Below are 23169 nucleotides of genomic sequence, written 5' to 3'. Positions count from 1 at the left end.
TGAAAAAAGAGGATCGACCGACTGCAAAATTTCATTGCGGTTTCAGATACTCGCCACGACCTTCAGAACGAGGGTCGGAAGGGGGTCCAGGAGCCCGACTACTTGAATTGTGGCAATCGGTGCCACGGACTCGTTTTGCGCTTCTGCTGGGCTTCGATTGCAATGAGCTTCAGTTGCAAGACAAATATGGGCATTTTCGATCATGAACCCTCTTTGAATGCTGCACCACGGAGTGCTGTCATCATTGCTTCAACATGAATTTCAGTGACGGCTTGCCGAAGGCAAACAGGAAGCGCCGCAGGTCAAGGTAACGCTAGGCGTGGATTGGGGTCTAGGACAATTCGTCCCCGAAAATTGGTCCCCGGACTATTCGTACCCCCCATTTCGTCCCCGGGACAATAGGTACCCCACACTGTTCGTCCCCAAATATGACTGGTCCCTAGACAATTTGCCCCTAAATAATGTTTTTCAGAATTTCATTTTTTTACTTCAAAACTTAAGAAAGAAAAGGTGCAGCCAAAGACTTTTATATATTCTCCGTCACGTTGTGGCCGACGGCGCGCAGGTAGCACAGGATGTCGTCTGCCTCGTGGTAAGTGTCGTAGCGATCTACAACACTAACACTCCTATACACTAGTAGCCAACGAACGTGACGGCACGTTCGTATATTAACGTGATAACGGCGATGTTAGTTTAGGCGTGACAAACGGCGAAAATTTACAGACGAACGAATGTGTCATACGGCACCGCTTTGTCACATTACTCCGGGTGTGAAATCAGCTGGAGAACTGTCAAATTAAAACGAATGTGACACCCACGTAGTACTGTGACATTTGTTGTAATCGTAATGTGACATGCTCAATTTTTCATGTTCTTTTGAATGTGACACGCCATGATCGGTGGATTATGGGGTGTCACGTTCGATTGAATGTGACAATTCGGGCATGTCACATTGGAACGAACGTGTGTCACATTTGTTTGGATGTGACACGACACAAATCAAGAGATATCATGCGTCACATTCGTGGTAATGTCTTGGTCCGACATGGGGACCGTCCCGGCTGGGACCATTCTAAAACCGGGGACACGTTTGGGGACCAATTTTACCGGGGGCGAATCGTTTGCGGACCCAAAAGTCCTTGGAACGAATTTTCGGGGACGAATTGTCCGGAACCCGCACGCTTATCATCTTACGTTGGTTTTCGTGCGTAATACGATGATTTTCCATCGTAAGGTACGACCAATTTCCAACCTGCATAATACGCACGAATGTCAACGTAAGGTACGCAGGATTTTCAACGTATTACGCACGTTCTGAACGTAAGGTACGTTGGTTGCGATTGTAGTACGATGACATTTCAGCGTAATACGCATGTTTTGATTTCAGCGTATGTTACGTTCGCGTTACCATCGTAAGATGATAAGTGTGCGTGGATTGCGTCACTGGCGCAGCATTGCGAAGCCAGTTACGACGAGAAAAGGTCCGGCGTACAGCTACCTTGTTAGTACAGGGCATTTACGGAAGGCATAGCACGTAAGGTGCAATGTGACTACAGTATTGCACATGGTGCTTTATCTCAATGCATTCCACCTACGGGCTTTCTGTTTTGGAATCGCAGTGTACAAAGCGCTTTTCTGCAGCTTCACATTCTTTGAATCGAGCCGCAGTCCCTTCCAGGAGTCATGACGCAAAGTAGACCACTTCAGAGGACAATTCACTGAAGATCGCGTTGACATTGCGCGGATGTAGGCACTTGAGAGAACAGGGAGGATGGTTTCTTATCGCCATTGGAGTGTCCACGCTGTTAACGAAAGGCCGCGAAACACATTTGTTACTAGCCAGCGGAAGGCCTTCGGCCTCGCTGCTGAGCTGGATTTTGCGGGAGATGGAAATGCATTTTCATCAGCAGTAAATTAGGAAGTGATTATATTGAAAATTATTATTGACCTACATATGTTTACATATATAGGTATAAGATTAAGATCAATAATAAGATACCTATGGTAAACTAAAGGTATCCGGAGGGGAAGGGGGGGACAATTCGAACGTTTAAATTCCCCAACAGGGTGCTTCGCTTCGCTCAGCAACGAATCGCCCCTGTTGCGAATCGCCCCTCTCTCCCTACCAGAGGAAATAAAGTCAGATGATGCACACAAGTCAAAAGGCAAAGAAAACATTCTATTTACATACAACCCACAACTACACTCACAGTGCACTGACCTGAAGGAAGATTTCCCTGTGACAGGGAAGGGGGGAGAGGGGAATGAAACACGCAAAACATTCTCACTTTCATTTTTCGTATTTTTCTGTTGACACTCCTTAAGGGTTTCAATCATTCTAGTATGTTAACAAAATATACCAGAGCCTACTAGAGAACCCCTTTGCTCTTTAATTTGTTTATTTGCAGAAGTGCCGTCCTGTTTTGTAGACCGCTTGCAAGCGCGGTAGCCGGTATGAGAAATTGGTCAGCCACTCGCTGCTACCAACCTAACCTAGCTAATTACCCTAATTCAAAGCGACGTTTTGAATATTTCAAACGCTCTTAATTGTTAATCTGAGATAAACGCCCCGTGGGGGAGATTTAGGAGCCTTTCGGTGCGAAATTTTGAAACTTTGTGCTGTGGTTGCTGCGAAACGTGAGTTACAGACAGACAGACGCACGACCAGTCACTTTTTGGTGCGCCAAAACCCGGCATGGGCTTCTATCGCTCAGCCAACAAAGACCATTACTTTTCTCAGGATTCCATAAAGATCCAAATTTGTCTTGCTCCCACTAGGGGTAGGTTGGGGAAGAAAAGTACAAAACGCGTACTTTGCACTGTACAGAAGTTCCAAATGAGGATTCAACTATTCTGCTCTCGTGAACTTGTAATCTAATGCCTTCCTAATGAAATGGATCAATGCTCATTGATTATAGTTCCCCACATTACGTACAACATGCTGAAATGTAAGTGATTTCGGAATTCCTTGAAAAGGCTAAGAAAAGTACACCACCGGGAAAGAAAAGTACAACGAAAATAATTGCGATTTCGAACCAGGAGACCGCCAATCTTGGCTCAATACAGGTTTACCCCTAAAATGGAGAGCTTTCACTTGCCATTAGTTCAAGTTTCGTCGAAATCGGTCAATTGGTTCTGATTCTACATGGAGTCATCACAGAAGGTCCAAGAAGCCTTTTCTCAGAGATAAGTGAGTACAGCATTTTTGTACTTTTCTTCCCCTTTTCACGTAAATGCCCAATAACTTGTTTATTTCGAGTCTAATTCTATAACGTGTGTTGGCATGTTTTGCTTGTCGCGCCTAACCAAATCTATTTCCGTGATCAATTCATTTTTCATCCCACTTTTAGTTTCTACACTGAGAATGAAAGAGTCACCACCATCGCCCTTTCATTGGGTAACGCACGCACCGTTGCCCAAATTTGGGTGACGAGCCCGCGGTGACCAAATTTTGGGCAGTCATAAAATCGTCGCCCAAATTTGGGTAACGCCGTCGGCGACGCCGTAAGGTCCCCGATGACGCTCTTCCGAGGCCACCACGATGACCCAATGTGGTGTTGAGGCCTCCGGTCATCGTGGTGGCCCCGGAAGGACGCCATCGATAACCTCACAGCGTCGCCGACGGCGTTACCCAAATTTGGGTGACCAAACGCCTGTTACCAAATTTCGGGTGATGAATTTTTCGTCACCAAAATTTGGGCAACGAAGTTGCATCACCCATTGAAAGGGTGATGGTGGTGACCAATTCATTCTCAGTGTAAGAGGGTGTTCTTTTTTTCCCAAATGCCTGTACTTTTCTTCCCCAGCCGACTGTACTTTTCTTGCCCATTTCATTTTCACACTTAAATAAAATTGTGTTGAAGCCTAAGAGCATCGAACGGCACTGTTTTTTCAAAGATGATGGTCTAAGCTAAAAGGTGGCACCTTACATTGGACTGTCGGCTGATTCTGCAGGAAGCTGTACTTCAAAGTACAAACATAAAAAAAATATATTTTCATAGTTATTTTTAATGTTTTTTTCAAACGTGCAGTTTGATTCTAACTATTATATGTAGAACTGGGCTAAATTTATTTTTTGTCAGCGGGATGACCACTCTTTCCAAAACCACTAACGTTATGGTTCAGTGTAGTTTCAGTTCGGAGATATAACGAGTGTTCTTTTCTTACCCGAGTCTCTAGTGTACTTTTCTTACCCAACCTCCCCCTATTCATAAGCAAGGGAGGGTCTGCAGTGGCGCAAAACCAGTCCGTGACATGGATTCCCTTGACTCCTGCGGACTCAAGGACTCCGCAACGGCCACTCGTTGAAAAGGTCCAGGCATTATGGTACGCCAGTGGTCATAAATCTCAAGTGGCCATGGATCCCCCAACCCTGCTATTTTGTCGAATTTCTAGGGTGCTTCAGAGAAAATCTCCTCTATAATATGTTATATGGGCATAGTATTTTCACCGTAAGACATTGAGGGTAAAGCATAAACACAACTGACTTCAAGAATGTTTCATTCATAATGACTGCCAGTAAAAAGGCACGTTGTGCTGCTTCTATGTCTAACAGCAGATTTCTGACTTGATGGCGAGCTTGATGCAGTTCACAGCCGGCTTGATGTCGGCATCGTCGACGAAGCCGAAGCCAGACAGGCAGTCTTCCAGATAGTCGGGAACGACGCTCCAGTCGCACTCGTCGGCGTCCTCCAGGTAGCCGGAGACGGTGCGGGCACACTCCCAAGAAGGATCAGCGAACTGCTCGACCTCCACGTTTCGAGCGCAGAGCTCGATCGTGGCTTCGAGATTGTCCAACGAAGTTTTGCTGCAGGACCCTTCAGCGGCAACCTGTGAACAACAGGAAAACAGGTGAATTGGTGAAAAAGATATTCCTCAAGAGGTGGGTTCTGTGGTCAAGTCTGTCACGCACCGGAGTCGTTCGTTCCGAAATGGGCGAGGGGTACCTCACTTCGAAAATGGGTGTACACTGACTGGTGACTAGAGTGAATTTCCACTTTGATTAGATGGAAAATTTAATGAAATGCGACACAAATTTGCTGCAAATAGGGCAAAGATACGTTGTTGTGCCGTCTTTTTAAGGGACGAGACAAAGGCAGTGACTAGAGTCGGGGGTGTACACTGACTAGACGAGGTGAGGGACCCCTCGGAAATGGGCACTCAGCCTACGAAGCGTTTGCTTCATAACTACGCAGAAAATGAAGGCATCGCAGAGTTGCTCCATATTATGAAACAATGCTCCCTATCACAAATTATTTTGCTCCGAAATGCGAAGAATTTCTTTGAAGATTTTTCAATGCCTTTATTTTCATTGCATTACAAAGCGATTCTTCGTAGAGTTTATACTGTGCGGCGAATGACATACTGATCTCATTTCTGTTGCTAATTATTCCGGTTTCGTATTATAACGTACCTTCTTCTCAATCGCAACCGCCGAAACAGCGGCCATCTGTAAATTATGACAAGCATTAGTGGTGGCAAAGACAGGAAGATGTGCCAGATTTGTTCAGTAACTGGAAACCGCTTTTACGGTCACATTCCCAGTCGATTGGTGGGCGGGCGCAGTCAGTGTGTCCCCAATAATGGACCACTTTCCTCGAATTTATTTTGTCCGATGTGTACGTGTCAGGCATTTCATTCGTGTGAATATTGTGTTCGCGCACCTCTGAAAGCTGAAATTGCGAAAACTTATCAGGTGAAGGCATGAGATCTTCAGAATGCAAGAGTAAGTTTTCAGCTTTCAGAGGTGCGTGAGTTTTGATCAGGTTTGTGGACAGTTTTCTGACCTCTGAGCAGATTTACACAAGTCATTCGTGCAGCTTTCGGTCCCAGCCTCCAAACCATTCAGTTTACAGAAAATTATGTTTACGAGGAATCGCCTCGTAATTTGAAGAAAATGAATGCATCGTAAAATCTGTGAAGAATTGCTTCTTATTATGGAGCAAAATTCTGCGTAACCCAAGGAGGCTGCATACGAAACTTGGAAAAGCGCTGTAAACACTGAGAATCCAAACGCTATGAGTATAGCGTCAATTGGTGCAATACAGAAGCATTGCACATGAAGTGCAATGCCTCCAAATTCCCATGCATTAGCATAGGGACTTTTCGGGAAGCATTGCACCAAAGGTGCAATATGGCTGTGGCACTGCACGTATGGTGCGATATCACAGCGCATTGCACCATACGTGCTATACTCATAGCGTTTGGAATCTCAGTGAAATCAACAAAGAAATGCTTGTTAAATGTAGTAAAATCCTTCACAATAAGAAGCATATCTTCACAACACGATTCAATTCTACAATGCCTTCATTTTCTTTCAAGTTATGAGGCAAATGATTCTTGGGCCTTTAATGCGTGTGGAACACACACGTTCCAAGCCGAAACTAGCACAACTTACGAGGCAGGAGGCGCTGATGGCCAGCAAGAGCATCGAGTACTTGGAAGCCATGGCTAGTGGATGCCGCAGAGAAGTCGGTCGTCTGTGACTGGTTCCCAGAAGTTGGGTGCCACACTCTTTAAAGGCAACATTGAAACTGGTACCTTCTCTTATCTACACAAGAGACGGTTGTTTCCCAATGGAGGGCTCTGGAGTACTTACGATGAATGTTCTGTTCCTGTGAAGCCGGTATCTAATGCCACGCGCTGTCTTTTTGTTGTTGGCTCAGGTCACTTTAACATAACTTGCAATTCAAATGTAAGGATGAGAAAAGATGGCGGTTGCAAAATTCATGCAATGTTATCAGAATCATGTAGGAAACTTGATGGTGGCTTTGGGGACACTCATTAAGGGGGTACACCAGTGAAAATGCAAAGGTTTTGAAAAACGATCGTTTTGAGAAAAGTAACCTATGTATTCGTTTGATTGGCTGAGCGATAGCGAAGCCTGTTACTCCAGTGGGGTTGAAAAATTTTTCCTGTCTGTCTGTGTGTCTGTGTGTGTACACTACTCCTCCTGAACGGCTCGGCCGATCTGGCTGAGATTTTGCAGGCTTATTATGTATGTCCTTGGCTTGGCCCACGCGAAATTTCACCATCCTAGCTCAACTGGTTTGGTTTTTGGCCCGCCCTTCTATTCAAAAAATAGGGGGAGGGCCCATGCATTTGCCTTTGTGTCCGTGTGTTGTTGTTGTTGGCGTCTGTGTACAAGGAAGGAGTTGAGCTAGAGTAACCAGATTTGGAGGGTACTTCAGGAGTACCGTCCAAACAAATAATCCGGTGGTGCAAATCCCGTCCGGGTCGCACAAGGGCTGCTGCAGGTGCATCATGGTTTACATGACCGGGAGGGGGATTTCCGCCATTATTAGTGCTAGCAGGGCACATAGGGGTATTTTTGGAATCGGGGCGACGAGACAAGATGAATGGACCTGGTCCCGACCCCATCGGCCGCTTTTACAAGTTGGCCAGATCAGGATCTTCAAAAAAGGGGTCGACCGACTAAAAAAATTTATTGCAGATTTCGATTGGTCTCAGCAAAACCTTTTCAACGAGGGTCAGAAAGGGGGTCCAGGAGCCCGACTTCGTCTATTAGTCACATCAGGATCTTCAAAAAAGGGGGTCGACCGACTAAAAAAAAAATTATTGCAGATTTCGATTGGTCTCAGCAAGACCTTTTCAACGAGGGGTCGGAAAGGGGGTCCAGGAGCCCGACTTCGTCTATTAGTCACATCAGGATCTTGAAAAAAGGGGGTCGACCGACTGAAAATTTTTACTTAAGTTTTCGATAGGTCTTGGCAAGACCTCTTCAACGAGGGGTCGGAAGGGGGGTCCAGGAGCCCGCCTTCATGAGTTATGGGAAAAAGTGCGACGGACTCGTTTTGCGCTCCTGCTGTGCCTCTATTGCAAGGAGTTGCAGTAGCATGGCAATTATGGGTATTTTCGGAATGAGGGCGAAGAGACAAATGAAATGGGCATATTCTAAGGACAGTTGGAGTAAAAAGTGTAAGGACTATTGCATATTGTGAATAGAAGGGCGGGCCTAAGTCACGATGGTACATCGATAACTTTGCTTTACCCGCTCACGGTGTGTGTGATGCGAGCGGGCCGAAGGACCGGGCCTTCGACTGGCCAAGTTGGGTCTGATGCGAGGGCCGAAGGCCCGAGAAAAGGCCGCCGGCAGGCCAAGCTGGGCCGGCCCCCTGACGAACCGAGTTGCCGGCACAGCGAAGCGGAGCTGTCAACTCGGTTCGACGGAAGGGCGGGCCCTAGCTTGTTATAGCCGAAAAACACTTAAAAAACGGCGAAAAATCGAGTTTTTCTGTAGGCAGATCGCCTTTGTCTTGGAGAAAGAGGGGTCTGGGGGGCGGAGCCAGGACAAGTGAAAAAGCTACAAGGGTCAAGATCGCGTTATCTGCAGATGAAGCAACTCTATCTAAAATGAAGGGGGGTCTGGGGGGCAGAGCCCCCCAGCACGCAAAACGTTAGGAAAATCGACGATGGAGAAGCCATTGCCTGCCGAAGGCAGGCTAGCGCCGCGCCAAGGTAGGTACGCCAGGCGCGGATTGGAGAAACAGGCAGCGAGACATCGCGAAGCCTGTTACGACAAGACGCGGTCTGGCGTAAACCTACCTTGTATTTTAATTCGTGGCTCAAAATTATATCAAAGAAAAGAAAGATCAGTATGGGAGGGTGGGGTGGGTGGCGATGGCAAGACGGTCTTGATCCAGTCCGAAGCAACAGCACAGGCCAACGGCCAAACCCAAGGCTTGTGAAATTCTTTTAATAAGGTGTTTTTTCACTATTTGTTGGCTGAGCGATAGCGAAGCCCGTTACTCCAGTGCGGTTGAAAAGTTTTGTCTGTCTGTGTGTGTGTGTGTCTGTACACTACTCCTCCTGAACGGCTCAGCCGATCTGGCTGAGATTTCGCAGGCTTATTAGGTATGTTCTTGGCTCGGCACACGCGAAATTTCACTATCCTAGCTCAACTGGTTCAGTTTTTATAGCCGAAAAACACCTAAAAACGGCAAAAATTCGAGTTTTCTGCAGGTAGATCACCTCTGTCTTGAAGAAAGGGGGTCTGGGGGGCGGAGCCCCCCAGCCTCGACAAGTTAGAAAGTGACAACGGTCAAGATCATGTTATCTGTAGATGAAAAAACTCTATCTAGAATTAAGGGGGATCTTGGGGGCGGAGCCCCCAGCACGCAACATGTAAGAAGTATACGACGATGGACAAGCCAATGCCTGCCGAAGGCAGGCTAGCGCCGCAGGCCAAGGTAGGTACGCCAGGCGCGGATTGGAGGAACAGGCCACGAGACATCGCGAAGCCTGTTACGACAAGACGCGGTCTGGCGTAAACCTACCTAGTAACTTACTACCATTTATGTATTTTTAATCAGTGGTTCATTTATAATGAAATGCCCAGCAAGGGTTCGCCTGACATATGACGAACGCACTAAGAGGCTGCATGTGACCAAAATCTGCACTGAACACAATCATGACATCGACAAAAACGTCTCCGATAGTTATCCTGAAAACAGGCGACTTTCTAAGGAAGAGGGGAAACAAGTAGTCAACCTCTTTGATTTTAAAGTTCAACCCGCAATTTTGCAGAATGTGGTGCGCAGTTCTACCTCTCAATGTCCAAAGACCCAAGATCTGACAGATGCAAAGTAAGTGCATCTATTTATTGGCTGAGCGATAGCGAAGCCTGTTACTCCATTGGGGTTGAAAAGTTTTTCCTGTCTGTCTGTCTGTCCGTCTGTGTGTGTGTGTGTCCGCACTACTCCTCCTGAACGGCTCGGCCGATCTCGGTGAGATTTTGCACACTTTTTGGGCATGTCCTTGGCTCGCCACACGCGGAATTTCACTATCCTAGCTCAACTGGTTCAGTTTTTATAGCCGAAAAACACCTAAAAAACGGCGAAAAATCGAGTTTTCTGCAGGCAGATCACTTTTGTCTTGAAGAAGGGGGGTCTGGGGGCGGAGCCCCCCAGCCCCGACAAGTTAAAAAGTTACAAGGGATCTAGAATGAAGGGGGGTCTGGGGGGCGGACCCCCCCAGCCTGCATCAAGTTAGAAGTAACCGACGATGGACAAGCCATTGCCTGCCGAAGGCAGGCTAGCGCCGCAGGCCAAGGCAGGTACGCCAGGCGCGGATTGGAGGAACAGGCAGCGAGACATCGCGAAGCCTGTTACGACAAGACGCGGTCTGGCGTAAACCTACTTTGTCTATCTATTTAGGTACGAATCTGTCTCAGTTCTTAACACAAGGTAGGTTTACGCCAGACCGCGTCTTGTCGTAACAGGCTTCGCGATGTCTCGCTGCCTGCTCCTCCAATCCACGCCTGGCGTACCTACCTTGGCCTGCGGCGCTAGCCTGCCTGCGGCAGGCAATGGCTTGTCCGTTGTCGGTTATTTTTTAACTTGTTGAATGCTGGGGGGCTCCGCCCCCCAGACCCCCCCTACATTCTAAATAGAGTTGTTTTATCTACAGATAACACGATCTTGACCCTTGTCACTTTTTAACTTGTCGTAGCTGGGGGGCTCCGCCCCCCAGACCCCTCTTTCTCCAAGACAGAAGTAGTCTATCTGCAGAAATCTCTATTTTTCGCCGTTTTTTAGGTGTTTTTCGCCTATAAAAACTGAACCAGTTGAGCTAGGATGGTGAAATTTCGCGTGTGCCGAGCCAAGGACATACCCAAGAAGTGTCCAAAATCTCACCGAGATCGGCCGAGCCGTTCAGGAGGAGCAGTGCGGACACACAGACAGACAGACAGACAAAACTTTTCAACCCCACTGGAGTAACAGGCTTCGCTATCGCTCAGCCAATTAACTTTGGGATATTGGTCGGATACTCTCGGTTTCATGTGGCATTTCTTATTTTGTTATGATATTTTATTGAATTGTACAGGCAACGCCATGACAAGGCTCCAGAAAAAAGCAATCGAAGTGAGACTTATGAAACAACAGATGGTGCTGGAGAGTTTCTCGATGAACTGATCCTGGAAGCGGAAGAAGGGAATAGCCTGACTTATCCCCAAATTGAGTTGTTATTACATTATTGTGCCTTAGAACGGTTTTCATCATTACACTAAGTTATTTGACTGAATTCCAAGCCGCTTAGAAGAAAATCCACATGAAAAAGGGTATAACTCAACTTAACCCCTTTTACGGTCTAAATTTCATTGGAAAATGGAGATAACTCAACCGAAGTCCACATGACAAATGGGCAAAACTCAACTTGGATTTTTATGAATCTAGTTTAAAAAGAATCAACTCACCTTACCCCCCCCCCTCAATTTTAAATTTCAATTTGGAAAAAAGAGCCAATTCCAAAAAATACGCCAGAGTAACATACACTTTATGCAGACTATTGTTCCACTTGTCTCCAGATTCCTCTTTGTTTAGGAAATATAAGGTGAGCTGACTCTGTTTTCCATTTCAACGGAAAGTGTTAAGTCGCAGAAATCCTCTACGGAGTGACGTTGCACTTTTCATATTTTTTTTCCAAAATTTTACTTAAGCTTTTTGAAATTAATAACATCTGCACATTCATTTGTTTTGTTTTAGTTTTCCCTGCTAACAGTTTTTGGTTTCTGCTGGAAAATGGCCAAAATTGAGTTATCCCCTTTTTCCGCTTCCTGGATCAGCTAGAAGATCTGAAGGTTAGTGACCCTGGTGCAAAGGTGATCGTTGGCACTGAAGAAAATGGAGTTGTTTCTTACATATTTTGGGCATCATCAGAGATGCAATCGGATTTCAAGGAGTTCCCTGAAGTCTTGTCCATTGATAATATTTATAACAACAATAATGTCAAAATGCCTCGCACAGCATTTCTGTGGCAAGAAAAAAATGGACGTGGCAAGGTAGCTGCCTATATAAAACCGTTAAGCTTATTGAGAAAATTTATGAACAGAGTTCTAATTTATTCCAACTGTTGGCTTTCAAATACGGATAATGGCAGTAACTGTACCTCGAGATAGGCCAGGCCGAGCGGCGATTGCTGAGCAAGCGTGGCGGGAGGCCTGTGATTCTATTACGCCGGAGGTGTAGGGGAATTGCTGCCGCCACACCGACGAGTTGGTTCTGGCGGCATACGAAGAGCTCGTACGCTCCGGGTCCGGCCCGATCCAATTTCAGGATGACGCCGGGGAGGAGGGATCAGAGGACGAGGATGATACAGAAGAGTTTCAGGCAGCCCCAAAGAAATTTGCTGGGGTCGAGCCCCTGGTTCTTCCCACACCACACATTGACAGCCACGAAGAGGCTATCGAATCCAATCCGGCGCTATGGGGAATGATACCATCACGTGATGTCACCCAGAACGAGACAGAGGTGGCTGCCGCGGCGCTGGCGGTGCTCACAGAGTACACGCCCCCTCCACCTCCAGACCCAATTCTGGATCTGTTAGAGAAAGACGACGATCATGGCGTCATCACGAAGTTTAGTATTGCCACCGTTTCACGCCAAATATCCTTTAATTCACTACTTCTTTTTACTTCTGGGTATTTCTTAAGTCCAGAGAACAGCTGATTTGTCATTGACAACTTTTGACGAAGTGTCCGCCGATGGCAGTCTCATTGTCAACCTTTCTTCAACCATGGCTCCTCGGAAGCCTTTTTATTTGGTCTTTGGCAAGAACCCTGCTGCCGTTGACGTTCTCAAACAGGAAGAATTGATTCGTCTCTTGCCGGACGAGGCAGGCGCAGCGGGCGGCTCTGCTGATTATGACACATCTTTCAACTTCGAGAAAACTCCTGGCGAACAGGGGCGGACTGGGACCAAAAGGGCCCTGGTGGCGGGGTCTTCTAGGGGCCACCGCCCCCTCCCCCTCCAAAAAAAAGAGAAAAGAAAAATAAATTCAAATCAGGTAGAAAGCAGGTAAGCTTGGGAAAAATTTGAAATGTATAATTTCTAATGTTATTTTGTCGGCATCATCAAACGATAAAGAACATAAAAAAGGGAAACCACTTAAAGAACTAAAATGTACAAAATTATATTCTTCTGAAGCAGCACACGTGTCATCATTGGCTGAGCGATAGCGAAGCCTGTTACTCCAGTGGGGTTAGGTTACTCCAGTGGGGTTGAAAAGTTTTTCCTGTCTGTCCGTCTGTGTGTGTGTGTGTCCGCACTACTCCTCCTGAACGGCTCGGCCGATCTCGGTGAGATTTAGCACACTTTTTGGGTATGTCCTTGGCTCGGCACACGCGAAATTTCACCGTCCTAGCTCAACTGGTTTGGTTTTTATAGCCGAAAAAACACTTAAAAAACGGCGGAAAATCGAGTTTTCTGTAGGCAGATCGCTTCTGTCTTGAAGAAGGGGCTCCGACAAGTTAAAAAGTTACAAGGGATCTAGAATGAAGGGGGGTCTGGGGGCGGAGCTCCCCAGCATGCACCAAGTTAGAAGTAACCGACGATGGACAAGCCATTGCCTGCCGAAGGCAGGCTAGCGCCGCAGGCCAAGGTAGGTACGCCAGGCGCGGATTGGAGGAACAGGCAGCGAGACATCGCGAAGCCTGTTACGACAAGACGCGGTCTGGCGTAAACCTGCCTTGTAATAGTTCACAATGAGAATGGACATACGGATGCCAGAGGAGTATGTCGAGTAGTGTCACATGCAGGACGAAAAGAATAAGGGCAAATAAGCGATTTAATGAACATTAAAAAGGGAACAATGAAGGAACATAAAGGTAAAAAATGATTGGCTAAGCGATACACTGTGGCAAAAAGCTACGGAAAATTCTGTAAACAACTTGTGCTGATTCTCCGTAGCCCCCTTGTCAGTATTCTCCGTAGGCTCTTACAGTATTTTCCGTAGGACCGCACAGTATTCTCCGTAGGACCTTACAGTGATCTCCGTAGGACTGTACAGTCTTCCAGGCCCTACGGAGAAGACTGTGCGGTCCCACGGAGATTACTGCACGGCCCTACGGAGAATACTGTAAGAGCCTACGGAGAACATTGATAAGAGGGCTACGGAGAATCCTGGCAAAAAAATTAACAGGATTTTCCGTACCTTTTTGCCACAGTGTAGGGAAGCCTGTTACTCCAGTGGGGTTGAAAAATTTTTCCTGTTTGTCTGTCTGTGTTTGTGTCCGCACTACTCCTCCTGAACGGCTCGGCCGATCTCAGTGAGATTTCGCACACTTTTTGGGTATGTCCGTGGCTCGGCACAGGCGAAATTTCACCATCCTAGCTCAGGTGGTTTAATTTCTATAGCCGAAAAACACTTATAAACGGCGAAAAATAGAGTTTTTGGCTGAGCGATAGCGAAGCCTATTACTCAGGTGGGGTTGAAAAATTTTTCCTGTCTGCGTGTGTGTGTGTGTCCGCGCCACTCCTCCTGAAAGGCTCGGCCGATCTCGGTGAGATTTTGCACACTTTTTGGGTACGTCCTTGGCTCGGCACACGCGAAATTTCACTATCCTAGCTCAACTGGTTCGGTTTTTATAGCCGAAAAACACCAAAAAATCGACGAAAAATCGAGTTTTCTGCAGGCAGATCACTTCTGTCGTGAAGAAAGGGGGGTCTGGGGGGTGGGGCCCCCCAGCCTCGACAAGTTAAGAAGTCAGGCCAATGGGGGGGTCTAACCCCCCAGCCTCGACAAGTTAAAAAGTCAGGCCAATGCAGCCGTAGGCACGAAATCAAATGCTGTTTTGACCTTTAATCACGCAAATTGGTATGCGTTTGCCTGGAAAAGAAACCTAGCCAGGCAGGCAAGCGCCGCAGGCCAAGGTAGGTGTAACGCCAGGCGTGGATTGTCGTAACTGGCGCAGCATCGCGAAGCCTGTTACGACAAAACACGGTCTGGCGTACACCTACCTTGTCTAAAGGCAGATCGCTTCTGTCTTGAAGAAAGGGGGGTCTGGGGGGCTGAACCCCCCAGCCTAGACAAGTGAAAAAGTTACAAGGGTCAAGATCGAATTATCTGCAGATGATATCAGATGAGTTGCTTCAGCAACTCTATCTAGAATAAAGGGGCGTCTGGGGGGGCGGAGCCCCCAGCACGCAACAAGTTAGAAAAATCGACGACGGACGAGCCATTGTCTGCCGAAGGCAGGCTAGCGCCGCTGGCCAAGGTAGGTGCGCCAGGCGTGGATTGAAGAAACAGGCAGCGAGACATCGCGAAGCCTGTTACAAGACGCGGTCTGGCGTAAGCCTACCTTGTAGGTATCTTTCTATTGTTCCTTTCTTTTGTGAGAGAGGAGATTAAAAATTTAAAATGATTTTCTGTAGCTGTAATCCATTTTCCTGGTTTGCCTTTCAGGAGAGTCACAGTAATGGCGCATCTTCCGCTTCCAGCTCTCCTCCATCCTCGGCTGCATCCACTTCAGACAGGTCACACTGTGGCAAAAAGCTACGAAAAATTCTGTTAACAGCTTGTGGTAATTCTCCGTAGCCCCCTTATCAATATTCTCCGTAGGCTCTTACAGTATTCTCCGTAGGACCTTACAGTGATCTCCGTAGAACTATACAGTCTTCCAGGTCCTACGGAGAAGACTGTGCGGACTTACAGAGAATACTGGAAGAGCCTACGGAGAATATTGATAAGAGGGCTCCGGAGAATCCTGGCAAAGAAATTAACAGAATTTTCCGTACCTTTTTGCCACAGTGCAGTTTGTTTCCCGATGCATCTAAAGCTGTGTTCATCCAATCCATTCTGCTTAAGGTGAGGTGTGGGTGAAAATTTGCACCAAAATTGATTAAAATGATAAATTTAATGCACTTGTTATACAAATGTAAAATATTCTTCTATTACCGACAGCATGTCCTAAAGGTCTTTGTTATGAACCCCTAAGTGAGTGGTTCATCCAACATGGACTGATGTATCCATGCGCCTTCTCTGGTCACCCAACTCTTGCAACAAGTGTCGAAGAAATTTTTTTTCTACTCCGCCAACTAGCCACGCATACAGTTTCGTTTTATACTGACCATACTTCTTGGAGTAGTTCTTTGTGGTCCATCTGACAATGTAACAGAGAGATATTTTAAATAGCTATCCACTATCTTGAATTGTTTACCTTTAAGTGGTAAAAAATTGAGAAAAAAACTAATTTTTTCCAATTAAACAAGGTAGGTTTACGCCAGACCGCGTCTTGTCGTAACAGGCTTCGCGATGTCTCGCTGCCTGTTCCTCCAATCCACGCCTGGCGTACCTACCTTGGCCTGCGGCGCTAGCCTGCCTACGGCAGGCAATGGCTTGTCCATTGTCGGTTATTTTTTAACTTGTTGAATGCTGGGGGGCTCCGCCCCCCAGACCCCCCTACATTCTAAATAGTTTGTTTTATCTACAGATAACACGATCTTCACCCTTGTCACTTTTCAACTTGTCGAGGTGTTGACCCCCTTTGCTCCAATCCAGAAGTGCACTCTCAGACTGTTATTGACTTTTTGTCCTTTGTTAAAGAGTATTTTACACAGCAATAAAAAGTACTATTTCGTCAATATCTATGTAGGATTTCATTCGTTATATTGACTTAAAGTCAATTTGCTATTGACAAAGAGTCAATACGCAATTGACTTAAAAAATATTCAATGATTGATGACAATTTAGTCTTTATAGTGAACAATATTGTACAGGGTTACAAAGGAAATAATACATATTATTGCTGCTTAAAAATCTACGTAAGCAAAGGATGAAAAGTCAATAATGGAGAGAAAAAAGTCAATACGAGTCTGAGAGTGTGATCTATCTGCAGAAAGCTCTATTTTTCGCCTTTTTTTAGGTGTTTTTCGGCTATAAAAACTGAACCAGTTGAGCTAGGATGGTGAAATTTCGCGTGTGCCGAGCCAAGGACATACCCAAAAAGTGTGCAAAATCTCACCGAGATCGGCCGAGCCGTGCAGGAGGAGTAGTGCGGACACACAGACAGACAGACGGACAGACAGGAAAAACTTTTCAACCCCACTGGAGTAACAGGCTTCGCTATCGCTCAGCCAAAAATTGTGAAGTTTGCTCAGTCCAAACGAGATAATAAAATTCAAATATCTCTCCGTTACATTGAAGTATGAGGGTTTAGGTAACTTCAAAACAAATTTCAGATCATTCCGTGGCTGATTTTTCTACTAAACGCTTAATTTCAATGAAAAAATCCTTCTGTGGCTAAATGGGTGGGTAGATTTGGATGAAATTTGGTGTGTAATAGTTTCCCACCTAGTACTTAAACGCCCTAAAGTTTCAACCACCTCAGCCAAGTGGTATGGAAGTTTTCATTTTCACCCACACCTCACCTTAACTTGAATATATGACCTAATAGCTGAAAACTTGAGTGAGCGATTCTCACGTTTCGGGGTAGTTTTGTTTCTTCTGACTCCTGTGCCCAAACGAGCGCAGATATCGACATGGGGTTTGCTTCTGATGTAAGGGAGGGCCATTGCCCACTAAACGCACACATTTCGAAAAGTTCACGTTAGTTGGATTGGTGTACGTAGCGTTTGGAATACCCTAAATGTAACTTCCGTGATTGTTTTAAGAGAACATACTTGAACTTTCCGCCCCCAGTGTGGCGGTGTGGTTCGAAAATGCTGCCAACTGTCGATGGGGATTCGAAGCTTGGCATGTCTCGAGCTAATTTCAACGGCATACAGGACATGAGCCCCGATGGTCTGAGCCCCGACTTGAGCCCCGACCCAAGCCCCAATTTCCAGAGCCCGGATGGAGCCCCGACCTGAGCCGCGATTGAGCCCCATTTGAGCCCCTTGGCAATATATCATGCAAAAATGCGTGATTTCACGTCGCGGGGCTCAAATGGGGCTCAGGTCGGGGCTCAATCCGGGCTCTGGAAATTGGGGCTTGGGTCGGGGCTCAAGTAGGGGCTCAGCCAGGGCTCAGGTTGGGGCTCAGGTCGGGGCTCAGACCATCGGGGCTCAAACGGGACGGGGCTCATGTCCTGTATGCCATTTCAACCGCAGACCAATACGCCAGACTTCTTTCAAAGGTACTTATGCTGCAACGAAAAATGTCCAACGAATATGCAATTTCACTACACAAATTTCGAAAAGGCAGCTCTGGACTTCTCCCCAAGCCAAACTTTAAACTTTCCATGACACAAGCCATCAAAGTGGAGTCCCTGGGATAAAATTGCATGTGTCGCGGAAATCTAAGATGCTGTACACGGTCTCAAAGCGGGCTAGAGCATTATAAAATGGAGTGTATCAACTATTACCTGTAACTTCCGTGGCACCCTTTACCCAATGTTGCAGCAGCACTAGGTGAAAAAATTTTCCGCTTAAATGTCGGGCTTAGAGTATCATTTGAGCCTGGAACGACTTTTAAGCCACAGCAAGCCCGAGTCAGCCGTTAAAGCCGATTATCACACTTTGTAACTTCCGTGATAACGTAATTTCCGTGATCAAAACACCCACTAAAACGTATGGGAATACCTTATGGCTCATGTTTTTAGGAAGGTAGTACAAGGTCTTTACTATAAATACCATTGCCATAACTCTAGAATCATCCAGGACCCCAAAAATCAGAAAAACTTAATTGGATATTTCTCACTGTCGGCAAATCAGAGACGCCAAAACTAATCCGAAACGTGAGAATCGCTCATGTGTACTTCATGTATGATTGGCTGAGCGATAGCGAAGCCCGTCACTCGGGTAGAGTTGGAAAGTTTTTTCTGTCTGTGTGTGTGTCTGTATGTCCGCACTACTCCTCCTGAACAGCTCGGCCGATCTCGGTGAGATTTAGAACACTTTAAGGGTATGTCCTTGGCTCGGCACACGCGAAATATGACTATCCTAGCTCAAATAGGTCAGTTTTTATAGTCGACATACACATTAAAAACGACGAAAAATCGAGTTTTCTGCAGGCAGATCAATCCTGTCTTGAAGGAAGGGGGGTCTGGGGGGCGGGGTCCCCCAGCCTGGACAAGGTAAAAGTTACAAGGGTCAAGGTCGAGTTACCTGTAGATGAAGCAACTCTATCTAATATGAAGGGTGTCTCTAGGACGCAACAAGTTAGACGTAACCGACGACGGACAAGCCATTGCCTGCCGAAGGGAGGCTAGCGCCGTAGGCCTAGGTAGGTACGCCAGGCGCCCAGGCGCGGATTGGAGAAACATGCAGCGAGATATTACGAAGCCTGTTACGACAAGACGCGGTCTGGCGTAAACTTACCTTGTAATTCTCTTTACTAATATAATTAACCCTTTTAACCACAGGATTCCGATGAAGATGACCCCGTTGAGGTACAGAAATTCTCTTGCAGTATCCGTACAAAGGAATTTAAGACAAGAACAACACGCAATAGGGTACTTTCGTAGAATCCTGAACCGGAAGCAAGCAGACCAGCAGACGCCAAATTGGCAGGAAACTAACCTCTCTTCGGATCCTTAACTGTAGCCGAGCTGTACAAATATTGCTCGCGAAATACATATGCACTGCGAACAAGTATCAAACGACTGTTTATGTTTAAGTGTGGCTGATACCTTTGACGAACGTCTCTTTCCCCTGACAAGTATGGATCTCCTTCCGCCAACATGGCGTCTCTGTGCTTCCGGTTCAGGGATCTACGAAAGTACCCTATTACCATGAAAAATTCACCCACGGGCCAGCCAAGTTCAAGTGTGATCATTGTGCAATGGGATTCAAGCACAAGAAAAATCTCAAGGAACAATTACTGGCTAAGCATAAAATTGTTTAAAAGAGTTTAAAAGTAGTTTTCTGCTTACTTTGTTAGTTAAATCGGAGTTCAACATGTGTTCGACGGTGATTAGTTTCAGCTGTCAACTTATGTTTCTTTTATGGCTGAACGATAGCGAAGCCCGTTACTCAGGTGCGGTTAAAAGTTTTTCATGTCTGCGTGCATGCGTGTCCGCACTACTCCTGAACGGCTTGGCCGATCTCGGTGAGATTTTGCATGCTTTTTCGGTGTGTTCTTGGCTCGGCACACGCGAAATTTCACTATCCTAGCTCAACTGGTTCAGTTTTTATAGCCGAAAAATACCTAAAAACGGCGAAAAATCGAGTTTTCTGCGGGCAGATCACTTCTGTCTTGAAGAAAGGGGGGTCTGAGGGGTGGAGCCCGCCCTCGACAAGTTAAAAAGTTACAAGGGTCAAGATCGTGCTATCTGTAGATAAAGCAACTCTATCTAGAATGAAGGGGGGTCTGGGGGCAGAGCCTCCTAGCATGCAAGTAGTAAGAAGTAACCGACGATGGACAAGCCATTGCCTGCCGAAGGCAGGCTAGCGCCGCAGGCCAAGGTAGGTACGCCAGGCGCGGATTGGAGGAACAGGCCGCGAGACATCGCGAAGCCTGTTACGACAGACAAGACGTGGTCTGGCGTAAACCTACCTTATAACACTGTACTGAAGTACTGCGTGACAGTTGAGAAAGAAATGAAGGCGACTGCTCAGAGAGGCTGTTATCATGGCTGTAAAGAAAAACATTAAGACTGCCCAAGAGCAGCAGAAGCGTGGACACGACAAGCGCCACACATGTGGGCAAGAGCTAAAAGTGAACCAGGCTCTGTTCCTCCTTAACCGTCGCCGCCAACTACGTCAAGGTGGCAAGCCTGAGAAGCCAAAAACGGAACCATTTATCGTCCAGGAGACTACAGACAGGAAGACGGTGGTCGTGGTCAATGCTTCAACTGGAATAGAGCATTCTAGTCGTCGCCGATCGACGAACAATGGGAAGAACGAAACCGGAAGCCGGGAAGAAACGGAGTAGGTATCAAACCCGGTTCCAGCGAGAAATGTCGACGAATATTTTAATTTCCTGTGTTAAAAAGTGTTCGGAACAACCGAAAGTGCTTTTGAAGGAGAGTCTGGGAGGTTATGTAGCCGGCGCCAGTTCCGGCTTGGTTCATCTTCTTGTTCTTCGATCGGCGACGACTGGAAAACTATATTGCACTGAGAAAAGACACCCAATTGCACACTGTGAGCCTGAGTATGAGGCCGAGGGGTAGGACAAGAAATCAAAACGAAATACGAGGAGTGAAGGGGTGATTCCGTGCGTAGAGGGTCATTTTGGATGTACCAAATGTTCTTTTTAAAAGTTCAACTTTAGGGGCTAAATTTGATGTAGATGGCATACATAGTACCCCACAGTACCCGTGGCAGCGCTACAAGTTGACTTTTAGTTTCACCCCCTATGAAATACGGCAGAATTTACAGAAATAATGACGGAATTTACAAAGCGAAGTGTTTAGTCTCCTGACCCGCTGAATTACAAGATAAGTAAAAACTGATGACGGTGTCATTTTCGAGGGGGAATAACTCCCCCTTTTGGTGAACACATGATTGCAAGGAGGCGGGATTTCATGGATTTCGCAGGATTGCGTGACATTTCAAGGATTGCGTAGATTGCGCCGGATCTCTTCAGATTGCACGCGATTTCAATGATTGCGGTCGGATTTCGTAAGATTGCGATGGATTTCACAAAATTGCAATAAGATTGCGATGGATTTCGCAAGATTAGACTATGATTGCGCTGAATGCAAGATACTTATTTCTGTTGGAACACCCAAGAAATGCCGTTTTTCGTGGGTTGTCATTGTGTCTATTTTTTACGAACAGAGGGTCTTCCAAAGTATAGGTGGCAGTGCTTTGGTTTTTGGTGATTTAGTTGCTTACTATGAAAAACTTCAAAAATTCTCCTTGCGAAGAAGAAAAAAGTTTACGGCAGTGTGATTTTTTATTTTAGAGCCCAATAGTCGTGCAAACAGACTAGCAAAGCCAGATTTGACTGCACTGAGAATCCAAACGCTATGAGTATAGCGTCAATTGGTGCAATGCAAAAGCATTGCACATGAAGTGCAATGCCTCCCCAATCCCATGCATTAGCATAGGGCATTTTCGGGACGCATTGCACGTAAGGTGCAATGTGGCTAATCGCATTGCACGTATGGTGCAATGTGGCTATCGCATTGCACGTATGGTGCGATATCTCAGCTGCATTGCACCATACGTGCTTTACTCATAGCGTTTGGAATCTCAGTGTGTACATGCAAAGGGCAGCCGGAATCTTACTTTGAAAAATGTTTTTTTCTTATGTTACTCAAATTGATAAAATTTTGGTAATTTTTTTTTTGTCTTTTGAGAAAAATTTCTGTTCAATGTTGGAAATTCGGAAATCCGGCTTTGCCACGAGATAGGCAAATCAATAAAGAACTTGTAAAACAAGGTAGGTGTACGCCAGACCGTGTCTTGTCGTAACAGGCTTCGCGATGCTGCGCCAGTTTCGACCATCCACGCCTGGCGTATACACCTACCTTGGCCTGCGGCGCTAACCTGCCTTCGGCAGGCTGCTTTCCCAGGCAGACCGTGGAAATGGGCGTGATCCCCTCAAAAATAGCATTTGGTCATCAAAATCTACACCGATCGGATTCAACTTTCGGTCTGTTGAGATTCCCTATTTTCCGGGTTTCTTACTGATCGAGAGGGTTTGGATTAAGTGGAACACTCACACTGGATTGGACTTTGAGTATATTCTTTGGACTGATTGATTTGGCCTCACACGCACCTTTACACGATTCTAGCTTCCCTACGACCGCCCCGAGGCCGAGGTGTCGTTCTCGCTGGAGGGCCCCGCGGCTCGCGGAGCGGGCCGCGAAGGGCCCGCCGGGCGGTGCTACTGCTGCATCAATCGTCGCGCCGCGAACCCGCTCGTCTAGGTGGCCGTGAGCCGGGTCGGGTCGCGGCGCGCGACTTTTGAAGTTGTCCCTCAACATCCGCCCGGCCTAGAAACTGTCGACCCCGACAGACTCCGTGAAGAAAACTTTATGATACTAAGATTTACAAAAGAAATCCTAGGGGCGTGTGAGACCGATACAATACTTTTTTTAGATACGAGATTACAAATACATAACCGTTTTCACAACGGGAAAGGATACAAGAAAAAAAAAAAAATTCTTATCAATCGACAAAACATACTTAAGAATATACAATTGAAGTTTCACGATGAAATCATCCAAAAAAAATTATTTTCTACCCGTAACAATTCTAAAACTACTCCCAAAAATGTATCATTTTAAATAATAATATGGCACTAAGCTATTATTGAAGTGTCATCTAAACCCTATCTCTTTCTTCTCTCTGGCTAGCAACCGGGCAGGGACGCTGGCTCCCATGTGGCTTATTCAGGAAACGCCGCGGAAAGCACGTTGGCAAAAGGGTAGGTTCTTCTTCCTTTTGCGGGTTTGGAGATGATGTGGCCAGCACTGTTAATGGCGCCGAAGGCAACCACAGTGGGCTGCGGCAGGCGTTGCGCCTGTCCGCAGCTCGCGCG

General features: G+C 46.5%; 2 protein-coding genes across 2 annotated transcripts in view; one reads left to right on the top strand and one right to left on the bottom strand.

Annotated features, from left to right (window-relative positions):
* Positions 1 to 4483: 4483 nt before the first annotated feature.
* On the bottom strand, positions 4484 to 6504 carry LOC117639181. The gene is made up of 3 exons (XM_034374605.1): positions 6398 to 6504; positions 5414 to 5449; positions 4484 to 4830 (listed from the first exon to the last, which is right to left on the bottom strand). Exons 1-3 carry the CDS (start codon positions 6446 to 6448, stop codon positions 4549 to 4551), a joined length of 369 nt encoding a protein of 122 aa, XP_034230496.1. The 5' UTR covers positions 6449 to 6504; the 3' UTR covers positions 4484 to 4548.
* Positions 6505 to 12230: 5726 nt separating this feature from the next.
* The window catches only part of LOC117642877 (probable cytochrome P450 28c1), a 17989-nt gene continuing 7050 nt past the window's right edge, over positions 12231 to 23169 (top strand). The window contains exon 1 of the mRNA XM_034381493.1: positions 12231 to 12381. Within this exon, the coding sequence (XP_034237384.1) occupies positions 12231 to 12381 (151 nt within the window). The remainder of the gene's footprint in view (positions 12382 to 23169) is intronic.

The sequence above is a fragment of the Thrips palmi genome, unplaced genomic scaffold (genome assembly GCF_012932325.1).
Source record: "Thrips palmi isolate BJ-2018 unplaced genomic scaffold, TpBJ-2018v1 HiC_scaffold_1, whole genome shotgun sequence".
Classification (NCBI taxonomy): domain Eukaryota; kingdom Metazoa; phylum Arthropoda; class Insecta; order Thysanoptera; family Thripidae; genus Thrips; species Thrips palmi.
The sequence above is the reverse complement of the archived record's forward strand: the minus strand, read 5'-3'. Positions and strand labels throughout refer to the sequence as shown.